Consider the following 21,381-nt stretch of genomic DNA (forward strand, 5'->3'; position numbering starts at 1 on the left):
ACTGAAATTTCCGACAAAATATCCTTGGGCATGCACATCTTAACCGCTTGGGCCAACATCTTTATGATGAAAATGAACAAAGAAAAAAACGCAATGCCTAATCCTCTCATCCCAGCACTCCGCGCCCCTCCCTACCAACCTTAACATCTCCAGCACCACAATCCCCATATCTGACAACTTAAAAATCCTTGGAGTGACATTAGATAACCATCTCTCGCTCGAAGATCATGCAAAATCCACTACAAAGAAAATGTTCAACGTGATGTGGATACTGAAACACGTAAAACCATATCTCCCCCTGAAAAACATTCCGGAACTTGATGCAATCCACAGTACTTACCCACGCCGATAACTGCAACAGTATTTTCTTAGGCTGCAAGAACCACATCCTGAAAAAAATTCAGACTGCCAAAATACAGCAGCTAGACTCATTTTTGGCAAACCACGATTTGAAAGTGCAACACCTCTTCAAAAAAAACTTCATTGGCTCCCTATCAAAGAACGAATCAATTTCAAAATCCACACACTAATCCACAAGATTATCCACGGTGAATCTCCAGGATATATGCTCAACCTGATCGACCTCCCCACCAGGAACATGTCTACAACCTCACGAACCTACCTCAACCTACACTATCCCAACTGCAAAGGACTCAAGTACAAAACCTATTATGGATCTAACTTCTCCTTCTTAGGCAGCCAACTCTGGAATGCCCTCCCCAGACCAATCCGATCAATCAGTGACCTTCTGCCCTTTCGGAAATCACTAAAATCCCATCTGTTCAGGCAAGCCTACCCAAACGATCCAGATTAATTCCCACAAATCTTTCTATTCATCACATATCCAGGAGACAATGACAACGACCTAGACTACATCTCCCACCACATTATTCCCTGCTTATCCCCTGTTCTATCCCCTTTCGCCTCATCGACCCCTCCTCCAATGCTCACCTACCCTTACTCACACCTCTCTTACTCCCTTCACTCTTGCCCATTCCCCTCCACCGCATCTACCCTCCAATTGCTCACTTATCCTTGCTCATATTTCTCCTACTCTCCTCAACCCTGCATTTCTACTTTCTTATTTCTTTTATTACTCCGATAATATTCAACTTATTTCTCTCCACCAATACTTTGTAATCCCAATTACCATGTAAGCTGCATTGAACCTGCTTTGAGTGGGAAAGCGCGGGGTACAAATGTAATAAATAAATAAAAACACAGATAGGAAGAGAAGAGAAGTAACATAGTAAGTGACGGCAGATAAAGACCTGAATGGTCCATCCAGTCTGCCCAACTGTCACATTCATTCTCAATTCTAGATTAAACAACGATGAACGTGATATAATATACTTGATCATGGTCTTTTTGTTGTTTCTGGGACATAGACCATAGAAGTCCGCCCGGCTGTCTCCTGATGTTCCAACTATTGGAGTTGCTGTACCTTGGATGATTTTCAGAAGACTGTTTGTGAAGAGCTAGCTAACGTAAAAGTAGAGAAAGCAATGAGGCTGAATGGGATGGAACTTAAGGAAGTTCAGGTGACTTCACTGTCTGACTTTTTACGTCTTCTGAATAAAACAAAAACATGGTGTCAACTTTTTAAACATTTTTCAGACAACTGGCGCAGGCAGATTACGGATACTATCCTGCTACGGGAAGAACAAAAGTGGATTTTCCAATTACAACGTTTGGAACCTTTGGGCCTCAACATGGAGATTGAATATAAACATTTTCTGTAATGCCCATAAGTTCTATAGCATATACATAACGTGTTTGGTTTGATTCCGCCAGTTTTGAAAGACTCCATTCTGTGCCTGTTGAGACCCACTTTCTTAATTGCTTTATCTTATTTTTCTGTATATCTTCTTCATCTTCCCCTTTTTCTAATCTTCACGCTTCCTGTGCTCTTCTTCCCTCTTTTTTGCATTCTTCTCCCCCCCCCCCCCCCCACCCCTTTTCCCTCCCTTTTCCTTTTTCCCTTTGATCCATTTCTTTATTGTCTATTCAATACACACAATCTGTGATTTCTATTCTTTGGTTACAATTCTTTCTCATTTTTTATCATTCATTTAGCTTGTATATATTTCTGATTATCACTGTTTTTATCTTTTTACATATCTATATATATAAAAGGCAACCCCAACGTTCTGAAGCCTCCACGGAAGTTGAGGCGCCTGAGATATCCGGTGTGCCCTGGAGTGTCTGCACCGCCCTCGCGTCAAAACGTCATGACGCGTCAAAACGTCATGACGTCGAGGGCGGAGCTATTGACACTCGACGGCCGAAACAGCCCACAGCGAACAAGGCAAGTAACTTCGAGGGACGGAGGGAGGGGGCCCCTTGCTAGCGCCCGTTTCATTCCGCTCAGAAACGGGCATTTTTTCCTAGTTTTTCATATTGTTCTATTTATTGTCCCATATTTATTTTCTCAATACATTCTGGGATCATTATATGTTTAGATGCATAGATTTTGTAGTCTTCTAAAGATCCATTTTTTGACTGCCCTAAGTCTTTTTTCCCCACAATCCCATCTTACATATCCACTGTTACGTGCTGCACCCCCGTCTTTTTTCTCTTTTGAAGCTTGACCAGATTCTTTATTTCTACCATTTCCACCAGCGTTGACCCTTCTAACTCATTGCATAATCCAGGTTTCAACTTTATAAGTATGATGTTTTTACTTTCGTTTGCCACTAGATGGAACATTTTTAATTCATTGATTCACAATCCATATTCCATATTAAAATTCATCCATTTGGGAAACACATTTTTAAATCCATCTATTTACAATACATGTCCCAGTATGATCCTATTTCTGTTCCTTTTTGACCTATCACCTCTCAGCCTGTCCCGTCTGTGGCCGTGACAACCCTCAGACTTACCCTGTTTCTGGGAGTCAGTGTCTGTGCTGGCTTCTGCTTGTCTCTGTGTCTGTCTTAGGTTCTCTCTGGCTCTGTGTGCTGATTGCCTTACTGAACCTCACCTGTGTGGGCTTTGCCCCTTCCAAGATGGCTGCCGCCTCCTCCTCTTTGCCAGTATCCAAGATGGCTCCCGCTGTTCCTTCCTATGGGCTGACTGCTCTGAGTGTCAAGCCTCTGTTTGGTCACAAGGTGATTGCTGCAGCTGTGGCTCTGGTGTTGATGGGCTTTATTAGTCACTTGGAGACTACAGTCCTGGCCTTTGCATCTCATCTAAAGGTCCTGGTGTATAGAGTGCTCTGTACACAGTTTCAGTGTTTGCTCTGTGTGAGTTTCTATGTTTGTTTAGACTAGCTAGCTTAGGCACCGTGTGTAGCCTGTGTATAGCTTTGCTAGTGCTCTGTGTTTGTGTAGACTAGCTAGCTTAGGCACCGTGTGGCTTGTAGCCTGTGTATAGCTTTGCTAGTGCTCTGTGTTTGTGTAGACTAGCTAGCTTAGGCACCGTGTGGCTTGTAGCCTGTGCATAGCTCTGCTAGTTCTCTGTGTTTGTTTCCAGTGCATGACTAGCTAGCTTAGGCACCGTGTGGCTTGTAGCCTGTGCATAGCTCTGCTAGTTCTCTGTGTTTGTTTCCAGAGCATGACTAGCCAGCTTAGGCACCGTCTGGCTTGTAGCCTGTGCGTAGCTCTGCTAGTTCTCTGCGGTTGTTCCTAGGGTTAGACTAGCCGCCCTTGCTAGCCACTATCCCAAGACTGTGTTTGTTCCTAGTGTTAGACTAGCCGCCCTTGCTAGCCTCTATCCCAAGTCTGTGTTTGTTTCCAGTGCATGACTAGTTAGCTTAGGCACCGTCTGGCTTGTAGCCTGTGCATAGCTCTGCTAGTTCTCTGCGTTTGTTCCTAGTGTTAGACTAGCCGCCCTTGCTAGCCACTATCCCAAGACTGTGTTTGTTCCTAGTGTTAGACTAGCCGCCCTTGCTAGCCACTATCCCAAGACTGTGTTTGTTCCTAGTGTTAGACTAGCCGCCCTTGCTAGCCACTATCCCAAGACTGTGTTTGTTCCTAGTGTTAGACTAGCCGCCCTTGCTAGCCACTATCCCAAGACTGTGATTGTTCCTAGTGTAGACTAGCCAGCTTAGGCACCGTCTGGCTTGTAGCCTGTGCATAGCTCTGCTAGTTCTCTGTGTCTGTTCCTAGTGTTAGACTAGCCGCCCTTGCTAGCCACTATCCCAAGACTGTGATTGTTCCTAGTGTAGACTAGCCAGCTTAGGCACCGTCTGGCTTGTAGCCTGTGCATAGCTCTGCTAGTTCTCTGTGTTTGTTCCTAGTGCAGACTAGCCAGCTTAGGCACCGTCTGGCTTGTAGCCTGTGCATAGCTCTGCTAGTTCTCTGTGTTTGTTCCTAGTGCAGACTAGCCAGCTTAGGCACCGTCTGGCTTGTAGCCTGTGTAAAGCTTTGCTAGTGTTCTGCGTTTGTTTCCAGGGCATGACTTGTTAGCTTGGGCACAGCTTAGTTGTTAGCTGTGTATAGCCTTCCAAGTCTCCTGAGTTTGCTCTGTGTATGTTCCTGTGTATGACTGGTTTGCCTAGGTATAGCGTTCCTATTAGCCTGGGTACAGTTTACTAGTCATTGTGTTGATTCCTGCCGACTGCCAGAACCCGGACAGTCCCTGCTTGTCTGCCTTGCCTTCGCCTAGGTGCAAGGGGGCACTCCTGGATCTTCATTCCTGCTGTTCCAGTAAGTCCTACCGGCTGCCAGAACCTTAGGGCTCAACCCTCGGGGAAAGGCAGTCAAGTGTAGGTGAAGCCTAGGTCCAGGGTGTTCCAGTTCCGCGAGTTCCGCTCCAGTGTGTTCCAGTCCAGCGGGTTTCACTCCTGTATGTTCCAGTCCAGTGGGGCCACTCCAGTGTGTCCAGTCCAGCGGGCCCCACTCCAGTGCGCACCCGTCCGGTGCGTTCCAGTTCCGAGTGTTCCGGTGTAGCACTCCAGTCCGGAGTTCCGGTCCAGTCTTGTTTCCGCTCTACCTGGAAGGTGATTTTGCCTGCCACTGCCGCTCCACGGTAGTGGCCTATGGACTCACAAACCCCGCGCTCCCGGGGAAGAAGCCTGAAGGTATGCCAAGGTCCTCGAGAGCGCGCCAAGCGCGAGAGACGCGACACAGCCACACATTTCACTATGATGTTTGACGCTCTGGACGTGACCATGCCCCTTCATTTTGGCGCGTTTCTCAGGCATTTATCCTCCGGCCAAACCGCACGCCGGTTTTGGATGTGCAAATATTCTCGTGATTTTTGCATCGCCACTTGCTCGTTCTTAAGGTAAATATGCTGACTATTAACCTCTATTCTCCTACTGCACGTTGCACGCTAATTTATGGACGCACTATTTTTTTCCAGCATCCTTTTTCGTGGCATTTCATTATGTTTAAAACCTCTGCCCCACGTTTTTTGGATATACACTCTGCCATACTGGTGCCATATGTTATCATGTTTTTTCTTAGGCGTTTTTAGTCTACCTGTGCGAGTTTCATCACTCCCCTTTCTAGTTCGTTTCTACTTGATCTTTCATATATTCATTTTGCAGTCCACATAAGCAGACTACCACACGTTTCTCCTTCTCTTCACGTCATCTGACGATGATGCTGAGTTATTTCCTCAGTTACACCTTTCTCCATAGCTCCCCAGTAGATGTGCACTACCCATTCTTATTCTACACTTTTTTACATTTGTCATTCCCAACGTGAGCCTTCAAAGGCTTTCCCATCAGCTAATCCACATCACGGTTTTTATTCCTATCCACATGGTTCCTTCTCCTTGATTACAATCGATAGTCTTTGTTGACCTTTTCCCATACCCATTACCTCTTTCAAGAGGAACTGTACATTCCTTTATGCTATTATCTTCCTGAGTGTTATCCATCTAACCATTGAATACTCCTTTGGAAGGTTAGTAAATACTTTTTATTTTTACCTGTTTCTCCTTGGTTACATCTCTCTACCCCCTGATTCCTACCTATGCATTATTTCATTATTACATTTTAATGCCTTGTTATTTTTATTTATATTTTTATATATAATCTTTTTATTTCTTTTTATTTCTTCATATTATTCTCCCCTCTGGCATTTGTCATTTCCCATTCTTCCCTTTAGAATATCTACTTTGACCATACCTATTTATTTCTTTTTCAGAAAGGATTGTGCCAATCACCTTAAAGACTGAAACACTTCCGGAAGGTTAGTTATACATCCACTTGGAAATTTTCTGATATAATTTTTCAATCTGATTTTTTTTGATACACCCCTTTTTTGATATTGTTAGTTCTATTTTAGTCCTGTTTTTCCCTCCCTCCTTCCTCTCCTCTTCCTTCCCTTCCCCCCCATACCCCCTCTCTTTCTCTTAGCCCCCACACACACTGAGCACCTCATCTTCACTCTCTATTTTCTCACATATTTACACATACACACTATTTTTTTCATGTGCATGTTTCAAACCTACCTCACCTTTCATCAACTATACACTCCATTTGCCTATATATCATGTTTGTCACTCTGTCACTCTTTGTATACTCCTTGCACTCTTTCTGCTCAACAATCTTTGGACACCTACAGACTCTTGTATGTAACTCATCAGATACTGTTGAAACCCTGTGTTTGCTGTCTATTATGTAAACATCACACTTTACGTTACTCCCTGTACAAGCATTTGTTTTTGCATTACTGATGCATGCATTCATTCTGCAACACCATTTTATTCACAGTTAATACTTTTAGAGATTACTTGACATTATTTTAATATTATCCCTATGGATTTGAAATTGGTTATAATTTTGCTCTTGTTTTTTACATCTATATATGTTCATTTGGTTTTTATTCATATATATGTTCTGAGATGTTTATTTAGTATATACGTACATTGATATATGTATTTTGTATGCAGTATTTATGTATTATATCTGTTATTATATTTGTTTTTATAGACTCCTGAGGAAGGCGCTACGGCGCCAAAACACGGCTGTGTTGAGTCACCTATTCATAATAAATATCATTGTTTTAACTAATCCATACGTCTCCCCCATTGTTTGAATAGAGCCTATTTTCCCCACCCCTTTTCTGTTGTCAATTTATGTAAAGACATATTTGAAGGCTGTTCCCCTGTGTTTTAAGATAAGCAAAATTTCTTTTGATAAATTGTTGTACAGAATGGTAAAGCTAAGAAATTTTTTATATTTCAAATAAGTATTGGATTTGTTATATTACTCACAAGTGAACCATATTAAGAAACTGGACCGATGATGATGCAATGCTAAGTCTGTATGCTAGCAGTTTGATGGTCCATCTAGCTATATTTGAAGGTAAGGGCTATTGGAATAACCTGTGAAGTTTATTTTTGGGCATGTGGATGAATTGATTATCATGTGCTTAAATATAGGCCTGCCATTTATTTGCCTATATTTATAAGCCTAGAAAATCAGTGCTAAGCTCCTAACTTTCCTTCCCCGTCCTAAATCAATCCCTGTTGTCATCCACGTTAATGGTCTTAAATTTAGGCGTTCAGTGATATTTTGAGTATAAATTTAGTAACACAGACTTAATAATGGTTCGGTGGCCAATTTAACTCAAAGCCAGAGGCATAAATCTTTGGTATATAGGGCCCTTTGTGTTTCTAATGTTCCACCATGTGAAAGGAAATATATTAAAAGAGGAGATGGCACACAGACATACTCACCCTGTCCTAATAAATAAAATGTGCAAACATCAGTACCACCTTCCTTAATCTGAGTCCCTGATTTATCTCCTGTAGAACTAGAAGCATTAGGTAAATAATAAACTCGATTAAGTGGGCGGACATTTTCAGGAGCAATTTGTAAGACCTCTAAATATCTTTTAAACAAATCTCCAGGAAGAATGCCAGAGGACTTTGGAAAGTTCAAAATTCAGAGATTCAATCTTCTATTATAGTTCTCTATTTGCTCTATTTTCCGGAGCAGTTAAGGTCTTTCCTAGACATGAAGAAGCTTCCAGGGAATTAGATTTAATTTTGGAGATTGCTATAGGGGGCTGTTTCTCATGCTATAGCATTTTCTGTTAGAATTTTATGTCTTAATTTCTTCTATTGTCTTACTTTTTCCAACCCCCTCCTGATTGGTGGTCTGAGGATTGTTTTATATTTCTTAGTTTGTTTTTTGTTTTAATTCTCCTATGTTGCTGATAAGAAATTATCTTTACTATTTTATTGGAGTGTTATACGAGAAAGATATTGTACTGGCTTGTTTCTTTCTGATTTTCTTAAAACAAATGGATAACTGTGTATTTGTTTGTTTTGAAATGCAATAAAAAATAAAAAAAATGTTCAAACATAAAACACTAGGCCATTCCCTTCTGAGCTACTAAAAGTAGTTGTATTTAGAAAACAACCATATATTACTTCACATACACTATCTCTGACAGATGAACAGTGACACATGACATCACATATATAAAGCACAAACTAATCTAATTCATAAATGTTGTACACTGACAATAGTCTGAGCAGGCCTACTCCCAGAGATCAGGAACAATCACAGGGGATGGGAATGGTTACAATCAAAGCACTTTATATATTATAAACAGGCACTTATTTTGTACGTGGGCCAACGGAGGGTTAAGTGACTTGCCTAGGGTCACAAGGAGCTATAGCGTGAATCGAACCCAGTTCCCCAGGTTCTCAGGCCACTGTATTCACCATTAGGCTACTCCTCCACAGGTGTGCAGCTTAATAAATTTGAAGACCAAAACTAGTTGGGTCCACAGTGGACTGCACTGCTTCCTCAAGAGGAAATGGATCACATTAGAGGTGCGGACTGAGACTACTCTGAGCCCCCCTGGCACTGAGAGTACTCTGGACCCCCAGGCACTGAGACTACTCTGGACCCACCGCCATGCTGCCGCCGCCGCCACTAGTACCCCACCCCTACCTCCCTCCCACCATGCCGCCGCTGTCCCCCCCCCCCCCCCCCCCCCCCACCTTGAAGAGCCCTGGTGGTCTAGTGGCTGTGGCTTCTTCGGGGGCAAGAAATAAATCCCCTCTTTCTTGCCCATTCGCTGCCTCTACTCTGCCCAGTGTGACGACGTGTTTACAAAATGGCTGCCGAGACTTGGGCATCTCGGCAGCCATTTTGTAAACACAGCGGTGCAACCAGGGAGAATAGCGGCAGCGGCCACTAGACCACCAGGGCCCTGTGGAGGCTGTAGTGTGCGACAGCAGGCAACCAGGCAGAGTCTCTGGGTCCTCGGGCACAGCCTGGTTGCCTGAATGGTCAGTCCGCCCCTGATATTACACAGGGCATGAGAAGCACAGGATATCAGTAATTTGTTCCATTAAAAGATTGATCAGAACAGACCTTCAATACGTTTCTTCAGCCTTTGACAGCCCCTCTCATAAGCCCGGCGTCTCATCCTCTCCTCTGCAGACTCTTCCTTCAGCTCTTTGCTCTCCTTTCCCTGAAATTTAAAGTAAGATACGTTCAACAGGATCCCAAATACTGGAAATAAGCTTCATGTAATCAGATATATCAGCAACCCACATATGAGACATAATAAATTAGATAATATATCAAACCAAATACTTATCGTTTGGCAATTTTGTTAGGTACCAAACAGGAATGTAAAGAAAGGGCAAAAGCAACATTCAATCATCCATAAATATCATCATCTAAGCAGAGTTCGCTTACATGATTATCATGTGAACCTTACCGCCACAAAACTTTGCACCAGAAATAAAAACTGAATTTTTAATGAATTCTATTAGAACAAAAGTTACAGTTCAAACATGGAACTTTTGCAGACTTATGGAAGTAGGTCATGAAAAATCAGCTATGCTCAACATCTTGGATACACTACATTAGTCACCTTTTCCCAGAGATGGTAGAAATATACCGAAAGCAAAGATCCCCAAATACTCCATTGCAAAATAAGGCACTATTTTCATTTTCGTCCACAAAATAGGAAACTGGATCCAAGACAAGGAAATTAAAAAAAAAAAAAAAAAAAAAGGTAATAAGGGAACCTTTTAACAAGCTGCAGTAAAAGGGGGCGTGCGCTGGCATCAGTGTGTGTTTTTGATGTGCGCTGGGGATGGGAACTATCGACGGGTTGCTGCAGTAGCCCGGTGGCAGCAGCCTCTGGGTAGTTCCGGATTAGCGAGTGGTCAGTATTTTCTTAGGGGATCTTGTTCTGTTCCTTTCTCCTTTCTTCCTGACTGATTGGGTTCCAGTTTGGCCTTGTGGCCTGTGGGCTTGCACTCTGTGTGGGTTCTAGTTCAGCCTTGCGGCCCATATGAGTGTTCTATCTTTCCTCCCTGGTTGTGCTCTCTGGTCTCCCTGAGTTTGCTGGGCTTCGTAGCCTTTTAGTCTCTGTGCTAGTGTCGGGTCACTCTCACTTAGGCCTCAGCCTAGGTCCAAGGGCTCACGTCCAAACATAACCAGGAATGCAAAAAGATCAGCACGCACATTCCTTAATCTCCACTACCCTAACTGCAAAGGACTAAAATATAAATCCACATACGTGACCAGTTTCTCATACATTTGCACTCAGATATGGAACGCACTACCGAAGGCCATAAAAATAACGCAAGACCTAACTACTTTCCGAAGGCTACTGAAAACAGAACTGTTCAAGAAGGCATACCATAAACATCCATCTTAAATACTAAATAATAAGTCTTTACACGACCTAGATATAACTGAAATCTTATCACTGGACTGATTAACCTCTTTGCTATTAATGAACAAGCAATACCACTTTAATCTTTATGTCGAATATGGTCTCTCCATAATCGATGACCTAAAGTATGCTACAATCTAATATACTACTCAGGAATCTTCATGCATTACCATAATGTATTCTTCCTTATCATGTATATGCACAGGATATATATCTACACCATGATCTGTTCCACGTATGCTTTATTTCATGTATGTTATCATGTATGTATGCAACTTAATGCAACAGCATTTGTAATTCTGTTACCCAGAAATGGCAACTGCCATTACGGCAAATGTAAGCCACATTGAGCCTGCAAATTGGTGGGAAAATGTGGGCTACAAATGCTACAAATAAATAAAATAACGATAAGGCAGCAGCTGGGTCCATCTGCAAGCACAGAGATACAACACGGTTTAACTGTGGACAGCCAGGGATGCATTTAAACTGTAGGTATTCACAGGCAGTGGGGATACCCAGAAGTCATGAGTGTGTAGTAATCACCCCAAAATCATCCCTACCCAGATCCTCTCCTTTCAACCTCCTACCTCACCTTCAAATAAATCACTTCACCAGCCCTGAAGCAACTCTGTAAAAACAAATTCTGTGTGATCTAAAGAGTTAAATAGGGATAAAAATTTCTCCCATCCCCACTGGAATCTAACACATACCCACCAAGATCCATTCCATCCTCACGATTAATCTCCTCCATCCCCACCACTACTCACAGGAGTCAATGCTATTACTTACTTGCTTGCAGTCTCCCAACCCCAGCAGCCTCCTGCGGTTTTTTGGCCAGTATTCACTAATCAACCAATGAGTGTTCCAAGCTTCAGTCTGGTGTTCTGGCTGCCTGAACATTTCAAGCCTCATTCTGGCACTCCAAATATTTTGACTATACTCCCACGGGAATCCCATGATCCCCATTCTCTGTGTAGTTCTTTAGTGTGATGTGATTGAGCAGATGCACTGGAAGCAGGGTATATGTGTGAGTGAGTGAGAGAGAGAGTGAGAGTGAGAGTGAGAGTGAGAGAGAGAGAGAGAGAGAGAGACCAATCTAACTAGGTAGAAAATGAGAACCAAACCCAATACAGCTGTATTCAAGTATGCTCCTCCATTACACTTTAATAAATCTTAACCACATCTTTCAGAATTTGATCCACAGCCATCACTGCAGCACAACTGATCAGCATAACCAACACAGAGACTGTTTTTCTCTTCACAACTAAAGAAACTAGTTTCCAAATCTCCATTTCAGTTTTATTGTGTGTGGCTGTTTTGTTCCATAGGATCCAGCTCTTTCGACGCAGTAGGTGTGGAGAACCCCCAATATTAAGCTAGTTCCTTCACTGCATTCAGGGAGAGGAAATATGAATTGTTTGGCACACCAATCATTTTCAAATGTTGGTATCTACGTTCATATCTTCCATTCTTTATGTACTTTGCAAAGCATATGATTTGTGCCATGAAAAATAATCTAGTTATTTTTACAATATACTTCTCTGCTCTCAAATGCTCTTACGGTGTACTTTTAGATCAGAGGTAATTATGGAAACGTCTTCCTCCCAGAAACCAAGAAACGAGTTAGCAGCAAACTCAGCCGTTTAAAGAACTGAGGTTAGTTCTGCATATAGTCATTCTTTAGATACCAAAGTATACATAAAAATATGAACACATATACACTAATTACCCCAAGAACATACAAGTGGAATTGTACTTTAGAAAGTGCATGCCACTTAATCCTAATTACTGGATGTTAAAAACACAAATCCCACAACAAAACCAACATATATGTGAATTTATACATTAGAAAAGTGCATACTACTTAATCCCAGAAATTACTGGACATTAAAAAAAATCCCACAACAAAACCAACATGCATGTGAACTCATAGTTAAAAAGTGCATACCACTTAATCCCAGAAATTACTGGAGGTTAAAAAAAACAAATTACAACAAAACCAACATACATGTGGACTCATATGTTAAAAAAGGCATAACGTTTAATCCCAGAAATTATTGAACGTTAAAAAAAAAATCCCATAACAAAAACAGTTTTTCTAACCCTTCCATGTTTGACCCAGTACAGTAACACTTCCCTTTAAAAAGAAGGTAAGACATTAAGTGGTGCTTTTACTAAGGAGCGCTGACAAATGGCTTGTGGTAGTGTAGGAGTGGGCTTTGGGCGCGCGCCAATCCATTTTTGAGCGCGCCTGTAAAAAAAAACCCTTTTTTAAATTTTTGCCGAAAATGGACATTATTATTATTATTATGATTTATTTAATGCCTTTTTGAAGGAATTCACTCAAGGCAGTGTACAGTAAGAATAGATCAAACATGAGCAATAGGCAATTACAGCAGTAAAAATATTCGAACAACAATACAAAGTATGGCATGGTATACTACTTAACACAATCTAAATACGGGAACCACTGGTTTTAATCTAATTCCTTATTCTATGTCCAAGTTGGCGATTGAATATTGCTCTCCCAACAGATGTCTGAATTATTACTTTTCTCCAATTGGACCTCAATGCTTCCAAGCTTGACTGGTCTCAAAGAGATCACACTTTGCTTAATATTTAAATGAGCAGCCACGCTATTATTGGAGTTAGTCTTATCATTAGTCCATTTTCAATAGGACCCAGTGCTCACAGGTTAATGTAAAAAAAACCAAAAACCTAGGAGGAAAAACCATTAACCATAAGCACTATGTCCCTAAATATATCCTACTATTGAGAGAACAATATTCAACAAACAAATTAATGGAAATCTGTCACCTGTTGACTTTTCTTACTTTATTAATATTTTCCTTGACTTTCCTATTTATATCCAAATAAGTCAGTAACCTTTCTGTAGAGAATATTCAAACTTTCCAATACGTCACAGTTACAAGTACACTTATCTTATTCAGCAGTTCCTCTTTTTTCTGTCAGGTTGTTATATAGATGGTGAGTGGTAGTTTCTCCTCCCAGCTAGCTTCCCGATACCGTTCTAATCAGCTGTTCTCCCCTCCCCTACATCTATGTCCAGCATTTCTTCTCTCTCCCTTCCCCTCCATCCATGTGCATCTCCTTCCATTGTCTTTCCTTCCCTCCATTCCTGCCCAACATTTCTCCTCTCTCCCCTGCCCTCCCCTCCATGTCCAGCAATTTCTCCTCTCTCCCTGGGCCATGCCCTCCCATCCTTGTCCATCGATGCTCCTCTCTCCCCTTCCCTCCTCCATCCATCCATATCCAGCAATTCTCCTCTCTCTCCTGCCCTCTCCTCCATGTCCAGCAATTTCTCCTCTCTCCCTGGGCCCTGTCCTCCCATCCATGTCCATCCTTATCCATCGATGCTCCTCTCTCCCCTTCCCTCCTCCATCCATCCATCCATCCATATCCAGCAATTCTCCTCCCTCCCCTCCATGTCTATCAATTTCTCCTCTCTCCATGGGCCCTGCCCTCCCATCCATGTCCATTGATGCTCCTCTCTCCACTGCCCCCCTCCATCTATCCATATCCAGCAATTCTCCTCCCTCCCCTCCATGTCCAGCAATTAATCCTCTCTCCCTGGGCCCTGGCCTCCCATCCATGTCCATCGATCAATGCTCCTCTCTCCCCATCTCTCCTGCTCCCAAGCCCACCTGCCCACCCCCCTCTTCTCAAATCTTCTAGTATTTAAATTTACCTCCGTTTCAGCAGCTGCACAGCGTCAGTGAAAGCGCTGTCTGACGTCTCTCCACCAGCCTTCCCTTCGCTCGTTCGTTCCCTCAGTGCCCCGCCTTCTTCTGACATCATTTCCTCGAGGGCGGGACACTGAGAGGGAATGAACAAGCGAAGGGAAGGTTAGAGACGTCGGGCAGCGCTTTCACTGATGCGCAGCTGCTGCGACGTTGGAGCAAGGTAAATTTACCGGAGCACCGGGATGGAGCAGAGGAGGCTGACGGAGGCGCGCTGCGCAGGGCCCCCTTAAGCACGAGGCCTTATGCGGCCACCTCGGCCTAAGACCGGCCCTGTCGGCAGGCTGCTGGTCCGCGGGCCTTCCCTCAGGTTTGTTTATTTAGTTATCTTCCTCCTCCATGTTCCTGCCTCTGACTTCTGGTTCAGTAATTGTTAACCCCTTGTGTACTGTGTCTCTGCCTCTGACTTCTGTGTGTTTAAGACAGAGGATTTTCTTCCTCCCTTTTGTGTCTTTGCCTCTGGGTTGGGGGCTAGTCTACCTTTTTGTTTGCTGTATTTGTCTCTGGCTTTTGTGGCTTTTTAGTTAGTTCTTTTCCCTTCTGTGCTGGGGGATTCCTGGCTGCGGTGTTCTTGTGGCAGCCCAGGCTTCTAGTTGTTTTCTCCATATTCCCTTGTGGTTACGGGGTGCTTCCTGTACTAGTTCTCCTTTCCTGCACTAGTTCCCTGGGGGGGTGTTGCACCCCACTGTGGTTCCTGTGGTGTCTTTCCTTGTTAGTCTGGGGGGGCTTCTGTCCTGGGTCTGTGGAGACTCTGTGGTTGGTTATTTTTCCTGCGCCCTGTGGCTGGTGTTCAGTGCGCTGCTGGCACCTTGGGTCCCGTGGGGACTCCTGTGTTCCTTTCCCCCTCCCTGGGTGTGTATCGGTTCCAGTTTGGCCGTGAGGCCCGTAGGAGTGTGTCTGAGTGTATCGGTTCCCGTTCGACCCGCTTGTATGCCTACTTCCCTTTCTTCCTGAGGTGCTGTGTGTGTGTAGGCAAGGGGTGTTGGATAGCTGGGGTGTGTAGTGGCGGGTCGGTCTCCCCTAGGCCTTGGCCTCTGCTACCAGCGGGCCTCAGCCTGGGCTCAAGGGCTCACGACCAATCCAACAGATAACAGAAGCATTGAGGTCCAATTGGAGAAAAGTAATAATTCAGACATCTGTTGGGAGAGCAATACTCAATCACCAACTGGGACATAGAATAAGGAATTAGATGGTATACTACTTGCAATGACAACACAATATGTACTAGAACATTATAATTGGTAGTGAAGGGTAAGGCAAAGTTGTAACACAGATGAGTAAAAGAGTAGGAAGAATTAGAAAGTAAGGTGACTGATTTGAAGAAAGTTGCACGTGAGGTCAGAGAGATGGTTACATATTATCTCAGCTAGGGTAGGAGTGGATAAACATGTCCCGCTGCAGTATGTGCAGCCCGAGTCAATCCTTGTGTGTGTGAGTGAGACTAACAAGTTAGTTACTTCTTCCATTAAAGGCTTGGTTGAAGAGCCAAGCTTTCACCTGCTTCCTGAAGTAGAGGTAGTCTTGTGTTAAGCGGAGCCTTTCAGGCAATGCATTACAGAGTGTGGGGGCTACTCCGGAGAAGGCTCGCTTGCGGGTATCACATCGTGTAATGTCTTTTGGAGAGGGTGTAGTTAGTGAAAGTCCTTGGGAGGACCTTAGTGTCCTTGGCAGTGTGTGGAGGATCATCCTATTCTTCAGATACTTGGGGCCATTTCCTTTCAGGGCCTTGAAGATCAGACATAGAGTTTTAAATTTAGCCCTGTATTGTACTGGTAGCCAATGAAGCTTTTGCAAAAATGGTGTGATGTGGTCATGTCGCTTGCAACCTTCTAAGAGTCTTGCTGCTGCATTCTGAATCAACTGGAGCTGGTGCAAGCCCTTTGTAGTCAGACCATTGTATAGTGCATTGCAGTAATCCAGTCTTGATGTTACCATAGCATGCACAACTGGGATAAGATTTACCTTCTCGATGTAAGGAGAGAGGCAGCGTAGCTGTTGCAAATAGTAGAAGCAAATCTTGAAGGTTGCTTGGATTGGGGAGTCAGAGTAAGTGTTGAATCTAACTGTATTCCAAGGTTCCTGACTTATGATTTGAGGGGGAGTTCATACTTCCCAAAAGGGATTTTGATGTCAGGTATGTATCCACTTGTGTTAGAGATCCAGAGAAGCTTGGTTTTACTTGGGTTCAGACAAAGTTTGTTATGTTTAGCCCATCCTTGAATTGATGTTAGACAAGTGATCAGTTTATTCAAGGCTGTAGGTAAGTCAGGTTCAACGGGTATGAGTAGCTGCACATCATCTGCATAGATGTAGAACTAAGTGTCCATTGACCGAATCAGCTCAGCTAGTGGCTTGAAGTAGATATTGAACAGAATAGGTGACAGTATCGATCCTTGTGGTAACCCGCAGGTCAGTGTCCATGGTGGTGGTGAGTTGCTGTCAAACATTATAGATTGTTGCCTGTCTGATAGGATCTGAACCAGGCAAGTACTGTTCCATTGATACCTGTTTCTGTCAGTCGTGCTAGCAAGATTATCATGATCCACAGTGTCAAAAGTTGCTGAGAAATCTAGCAGAACTAACATCGAGGCAAATCCCTTGTCTCGGTTTCTGTGAAGATCATCTAGTAGGGATACGAGGACCGTTTCTGTTCCATAATCAGGTCTGAATCCAGATTGACATGGATCTAGCCAGTTACTCTTTTCTAGCCATTCATTAAGTTGAAAATAGACTGTTTATTCTATGAGTTTCCCTAGAAACGGGATGTTGGATACTGGCCTGTAACTTTCAAGTTTGTCCTGGTCAAGGTTGTTTTTCTTCAGCAGAGGGCGAACCACTGCCCTTTTTAATGCTGTTGGTAGTTGCCCATTAGAAAGAGAGGTGTTCACAATTTTTGTGGAACCTTCTATAAGGCCCATAACTTGCCTGCTGCACTATCTTTGATGGGCAGGGATCGAGGGAGCAGTTAGTTGGTCGAAGGTCTCTTAGGATTTTGTCAAGGCTCTCTTCTGTCATTAGGTTAAAAGTGTTCCATCTGTGTCTGTTAGGAGGGGGCGAGTTTGTGCACCCCTGGTTGACTGGTTGGGCACTGGGTGGGATTGCCTGTAAAACCTGATGGAGACTTTTAATTTTGTTGGCAAAGTATGCAGCAAAATCATTGCATTTCAGTTTAGACTGGGCAGGCTGGTTTTGTTGTGGGGGTTGCAGTAGGCTGTTTACTTTACTGAACAGCTGCTTGGTTGAATTGGCAGCCTGTGCAATGCACTGAGAGAAATACTGTTTTTGGGTTGCTGTTAAGGCTTGGCGGTACTTTGCCATGTGCGTCCTGCAGTTTAGCCTGTCTTCATCAAGGTGAGATTTGCACCATCTCCTTTCCAGTTTTCGTCCTTCGCGTTTAAGGATCCAAAGTTCTGGAGAAAACCAAGCTGAGCGTTTGTGAGTGAGGCATAAGACCTTTTTCAGTGGTGCTGTTTTCCCTAAGGTCTTGGCTAGGTGTGTATTCCACATGTCAACTTGTTCTGACACTGTTTTCTTTTCATCTACATGTGGATAGTCCAAGGCCTCTAGGAAATTCTCAGCGGTCAGCTTTTTTTTTGTCTCTGATCTCCTTCCAAACCATGATAGGGGTGTTATTTCAATACTGTTATCCCAGAATTCTGGGATATCCACCCCTTTGTAGAATACCAGGTCTAGTAGGTGACCCTTTTCGTGAGTTGGAGAATTGATTACCTGTGTAAATCCTAGTGCTGTCATCGCATCCAGAAAGGCAGTCGTGGTGGTATCTGGGGTTTTGATGTGTAGATTGAAGTCTCCCATGATCACCAGCCTACGGTAATTCAGGGAAACTTGAGTAATCAGGTCTAGGAGTTCTTGCACAGATAATGTGTTGTTACGAGGTGCTCTGTAAATTATGAGCAGACAGATTGGCTTCTCCTCTTCAAGTTGGATTAAAAGAGATTCTGATCCATGTAGCTGGGGGATGGATACTCTATGCAGTTTGATTGTGTCCCGAATCAATACTGCTACCCCTCCACCCTGTCTTCCTGGTTTTGGTTGATGTTGGATATTGAAACCTGTTGGGCACAGTTCAGCCAGTGGTAAACCCCCCACTTTCATCTAGCCAGGTTTCCCTTATTCCTAGGATGTCAAGATGCTGTTCATTTATGGCATCATGGATCACCGAGGATTTCTTTGCAGCTGATCTGGCATTCACCAGTCCTATAGTTCCCAAGGGTGGTCTGGGGGTGCTGTGGGTAGCTTTGGTGTGACAATGAGGTGATCTTTTAAGTACTGTTATGTAGATGTTTGACCTCTTGCACTTTTGCCTTCTCTTTGGTTTGTGGGGGTTATGGTTTTCTCTCCCACACACCACTGGGATGCTTGCATGACACATTTTTGTGTCAGAAGCTAGTTAGACAAAATTTCACTGGGTGGCGCTGCAATCCACTCTTTGGAGTACACCCTGTAGATCATAAGTCTTCCTAGTTGGCAATGCAGGGTTAAGGCTTTAATAGCTGAAAGAACAGACCTTTTAAAGTTGTAAATTCAGACCAGGTCTGTGAGATCAAAGTCTTCTATCAAATAGAGAAATAAATGGCTGCACTTCCCACTTCTATGTGAAATTCTTGGAGACAGTGCATAGGTTTCCTTTAGTTTTAAGGAATCTAAAAGATTCAGAGTTATAGAAGTAGATTATGTAGTTCAAATAATTTTTTTTAACTCACAGATTGCAGGTATGAACGTTAGAGTTTCTGGTTCTGATATCCTTGGATGGTCCAATTGATGCAGGTTGCTGTAGGCTTTTTCTTTGTTTTTCCAGAGGAAGGATAGATGTAAATAAAGATCCAGCTCCAATCTCAGAGCATGAGGAGAGTTATTTAGGGGAGATAAAATTTCCTTTCTCCAACCAAAATAAATGGAAGAATTTCCAAGTGAAATTGAGGACTGGTACCTAACACAGACTGAGCAGAAGTCTGTAAAAGTTTGGGTTGTAAATAAGCAGAAAATAAGCAGAAAATGTAGCTATTTAATCTAAGCTGCAGAACCTGATGTGAACCCAGCCAGCCAGCACAGCCCAGTGACATGCAGCAAAATCAAAATTGCCACGTGTCCATTTTGTAACCAGGTACCTCTAGGTGCAGCCAAGGATAGAACAATCTCCTCCAGCCACGGGCTCCCGGTACAGTCCAGAAATAAATGTCCACCAGCAACTTCAATCTTAAGGACTTTATTCCATGCAGGTTTCTAGTAGACCTGATACACAGTTCCAACAGCAACATTCACCTTCAATCTTAAGTACATATAAGCCACCTGAAAGTGTGTGGCAAATAGTCTCCTTTAAGCAGTAGGCTATCAGCACATACCAGGATTCAATACAGGCTCACAGTCAGCTCCAGTCTGGGCTCTTTATCTAGTGCACAATAAACAGTAGTTCCATTCCAAATAGAAGCAATTTATTCAATTCATCATCACGGTTAAATCACAAAGCAGCAGTTTCTATCTTCTACTCTCTTTACCTTCAGGAGAGTTCAATACTTTAGGGACTCCTCATACCCAAGGGATTTCACCCTGCATCAACTTCACTGGTAAATTCAATACTTTAGGGACCTCCCTTACCCAAGGATTTTCAGCCTGCAAATACTTTTGGGACTTCCTCACACCCAAGGGATTTCAGCCTGCTTCAGTACTTTAGGGACCTCTCTTACCCAAGGTTTTCAGCCTGCAACTGCTTCTCTCCCTCTGCTTCTCTCTTTTGGGACTCCTTCCCACCTGCCTAATCAATCCCTGGTATCTGCTCTCACAACCAATCATTCTCCTTCCATTAGCTTCCCCCACACCCATACCAGCTGAGTTAAGCATTAGACTAATGATGAGCTCCTGCACACAGGGTTTCCTAACTCTCTTTCCCCCTAGTGGCAGCCAATCTACATATCCTGCCAGCTTACACCCATGTCTTCCCCCATTGCAGCTAGGAGTCCAGTCCGGGTTTCTCATCTCACCCCCTGGCTCCTTGCCTGCAATGCCTTCTGGGACTTGTATTTCAAACTGACACTGCCTTAACCCAACTATCCTGGATGTGACTTTATCACAATTTTGGGTCTGTGACCTTACCACCGGCCATTGACCTAGCGGTAACTGGGCGGTAATGATCTATGTGCGCCAAATGCCACTTGGCGCGCGTCCGAAAATAAAAATTATTTTTCAGACGCGCGCCAAAAATGAAATTACTGCAAGACCCACACGATAGCAGGGTGGTAACTCCATTTTGGTGTGCGTAGAGCCTTACGCAGCTTAGTAAAAGGGCACCTAATTTTCATTTTATGTACATTGCTTTCAGTTTGAGTAAGGTGGTATAGCAAATCTAAAATAGCTTTCCACATTATATCAAGGGATATTGTGCACCTGCACATGGGGCCTATTACTTACATCTTTGTTAAAGCGGTTGGGCCACCATGTGGTTGGAATAAGTTCCTGAAGGCCAGCCTCTTCCACTCTCAAGGGACTCTTAATATAGAAGAACACGACTGAGCGTAGAACATCAAATCTGCATCACAGTTTAAGGAACGGAACAAGGTATCTGCAGTATGCCTTCTCTGCAAAGCTCACCTCTGTGCTCTTTCCCATTTGTTTTCATCAAGGATCAGTCATATGGATTCATCAGGAAACCATCATGGCAACCAAATAATGTTCTATTTTTAACTCTCAAATATTTTCCTAACTAAAATCAGCTTAAGTGTTGTCATTTCTAGAGGCCTAGAAAACGAGGATGGTAGATCTAATACAGCAGATGACAGCAGAGAAAGACTTAAATGGCATACATAGTCTGTCCACTGGTGGTTAGGGATTTAACTGCCCATCATGTAGGTTGCCCCCATGCCTTTATTTACAGTTGCTCATTTATCTCAAGTTAATTTCAGGACAAATATCATTACAACAGCAATACTTTGCTCTGGCCTCTCAGATTATGTGAGCACTAAAGCTGAAATGCTAATCCGAATCAGAACTCT

At 43.3% G+C, this 21,381-nt stretch overlaps 1 protein-coding gene across 3 annotated transcripts in view; it reads right to left on the reverse strand.

Annotated features, from left to right (window-relative positions):
* The window catches only part of RNF123 (ring finger protein 123), a 594,888-nt gene that overhangs the window by 361,944 nt on the left and 211,563 nt on the right, over positions 1–21,381 (reverse strand). For all 3 annotated transcript variants that reach the window (XM_030205297.1, XM_030205296.1, XM_030205298.1), the window contains exons 16-17: positions 20,801–20,918; positions 9,293–9,392 (exon numbers count right to left, since the gene is read on the reverse strand). In XM_030205297.1, the coding sequence (XP_030061157.1) occupies positions 9,293–9,392; positions 20,801–20,918 (218 nt within the window). The remainder of the gene's footprint in view (positions 1–9,292; positions 9,393–20,800; positions 20,919–21,381) is intronic.

The sequence above is a fragment of the Microcaecilia unicolor genome, chromosome 6, assembly GCF_901765095.1.
Source record: "Microcaecilia unicolor chromosome 6, aMicUni1.1, whole genome shotgun sequence".
Lineage (NCBI taxonomy): Eukaryota > Metazoa > Chordata > Amphibia > Gymnophiona > Siphonopidae > Microcaecilia > Microcaecilia unicolor.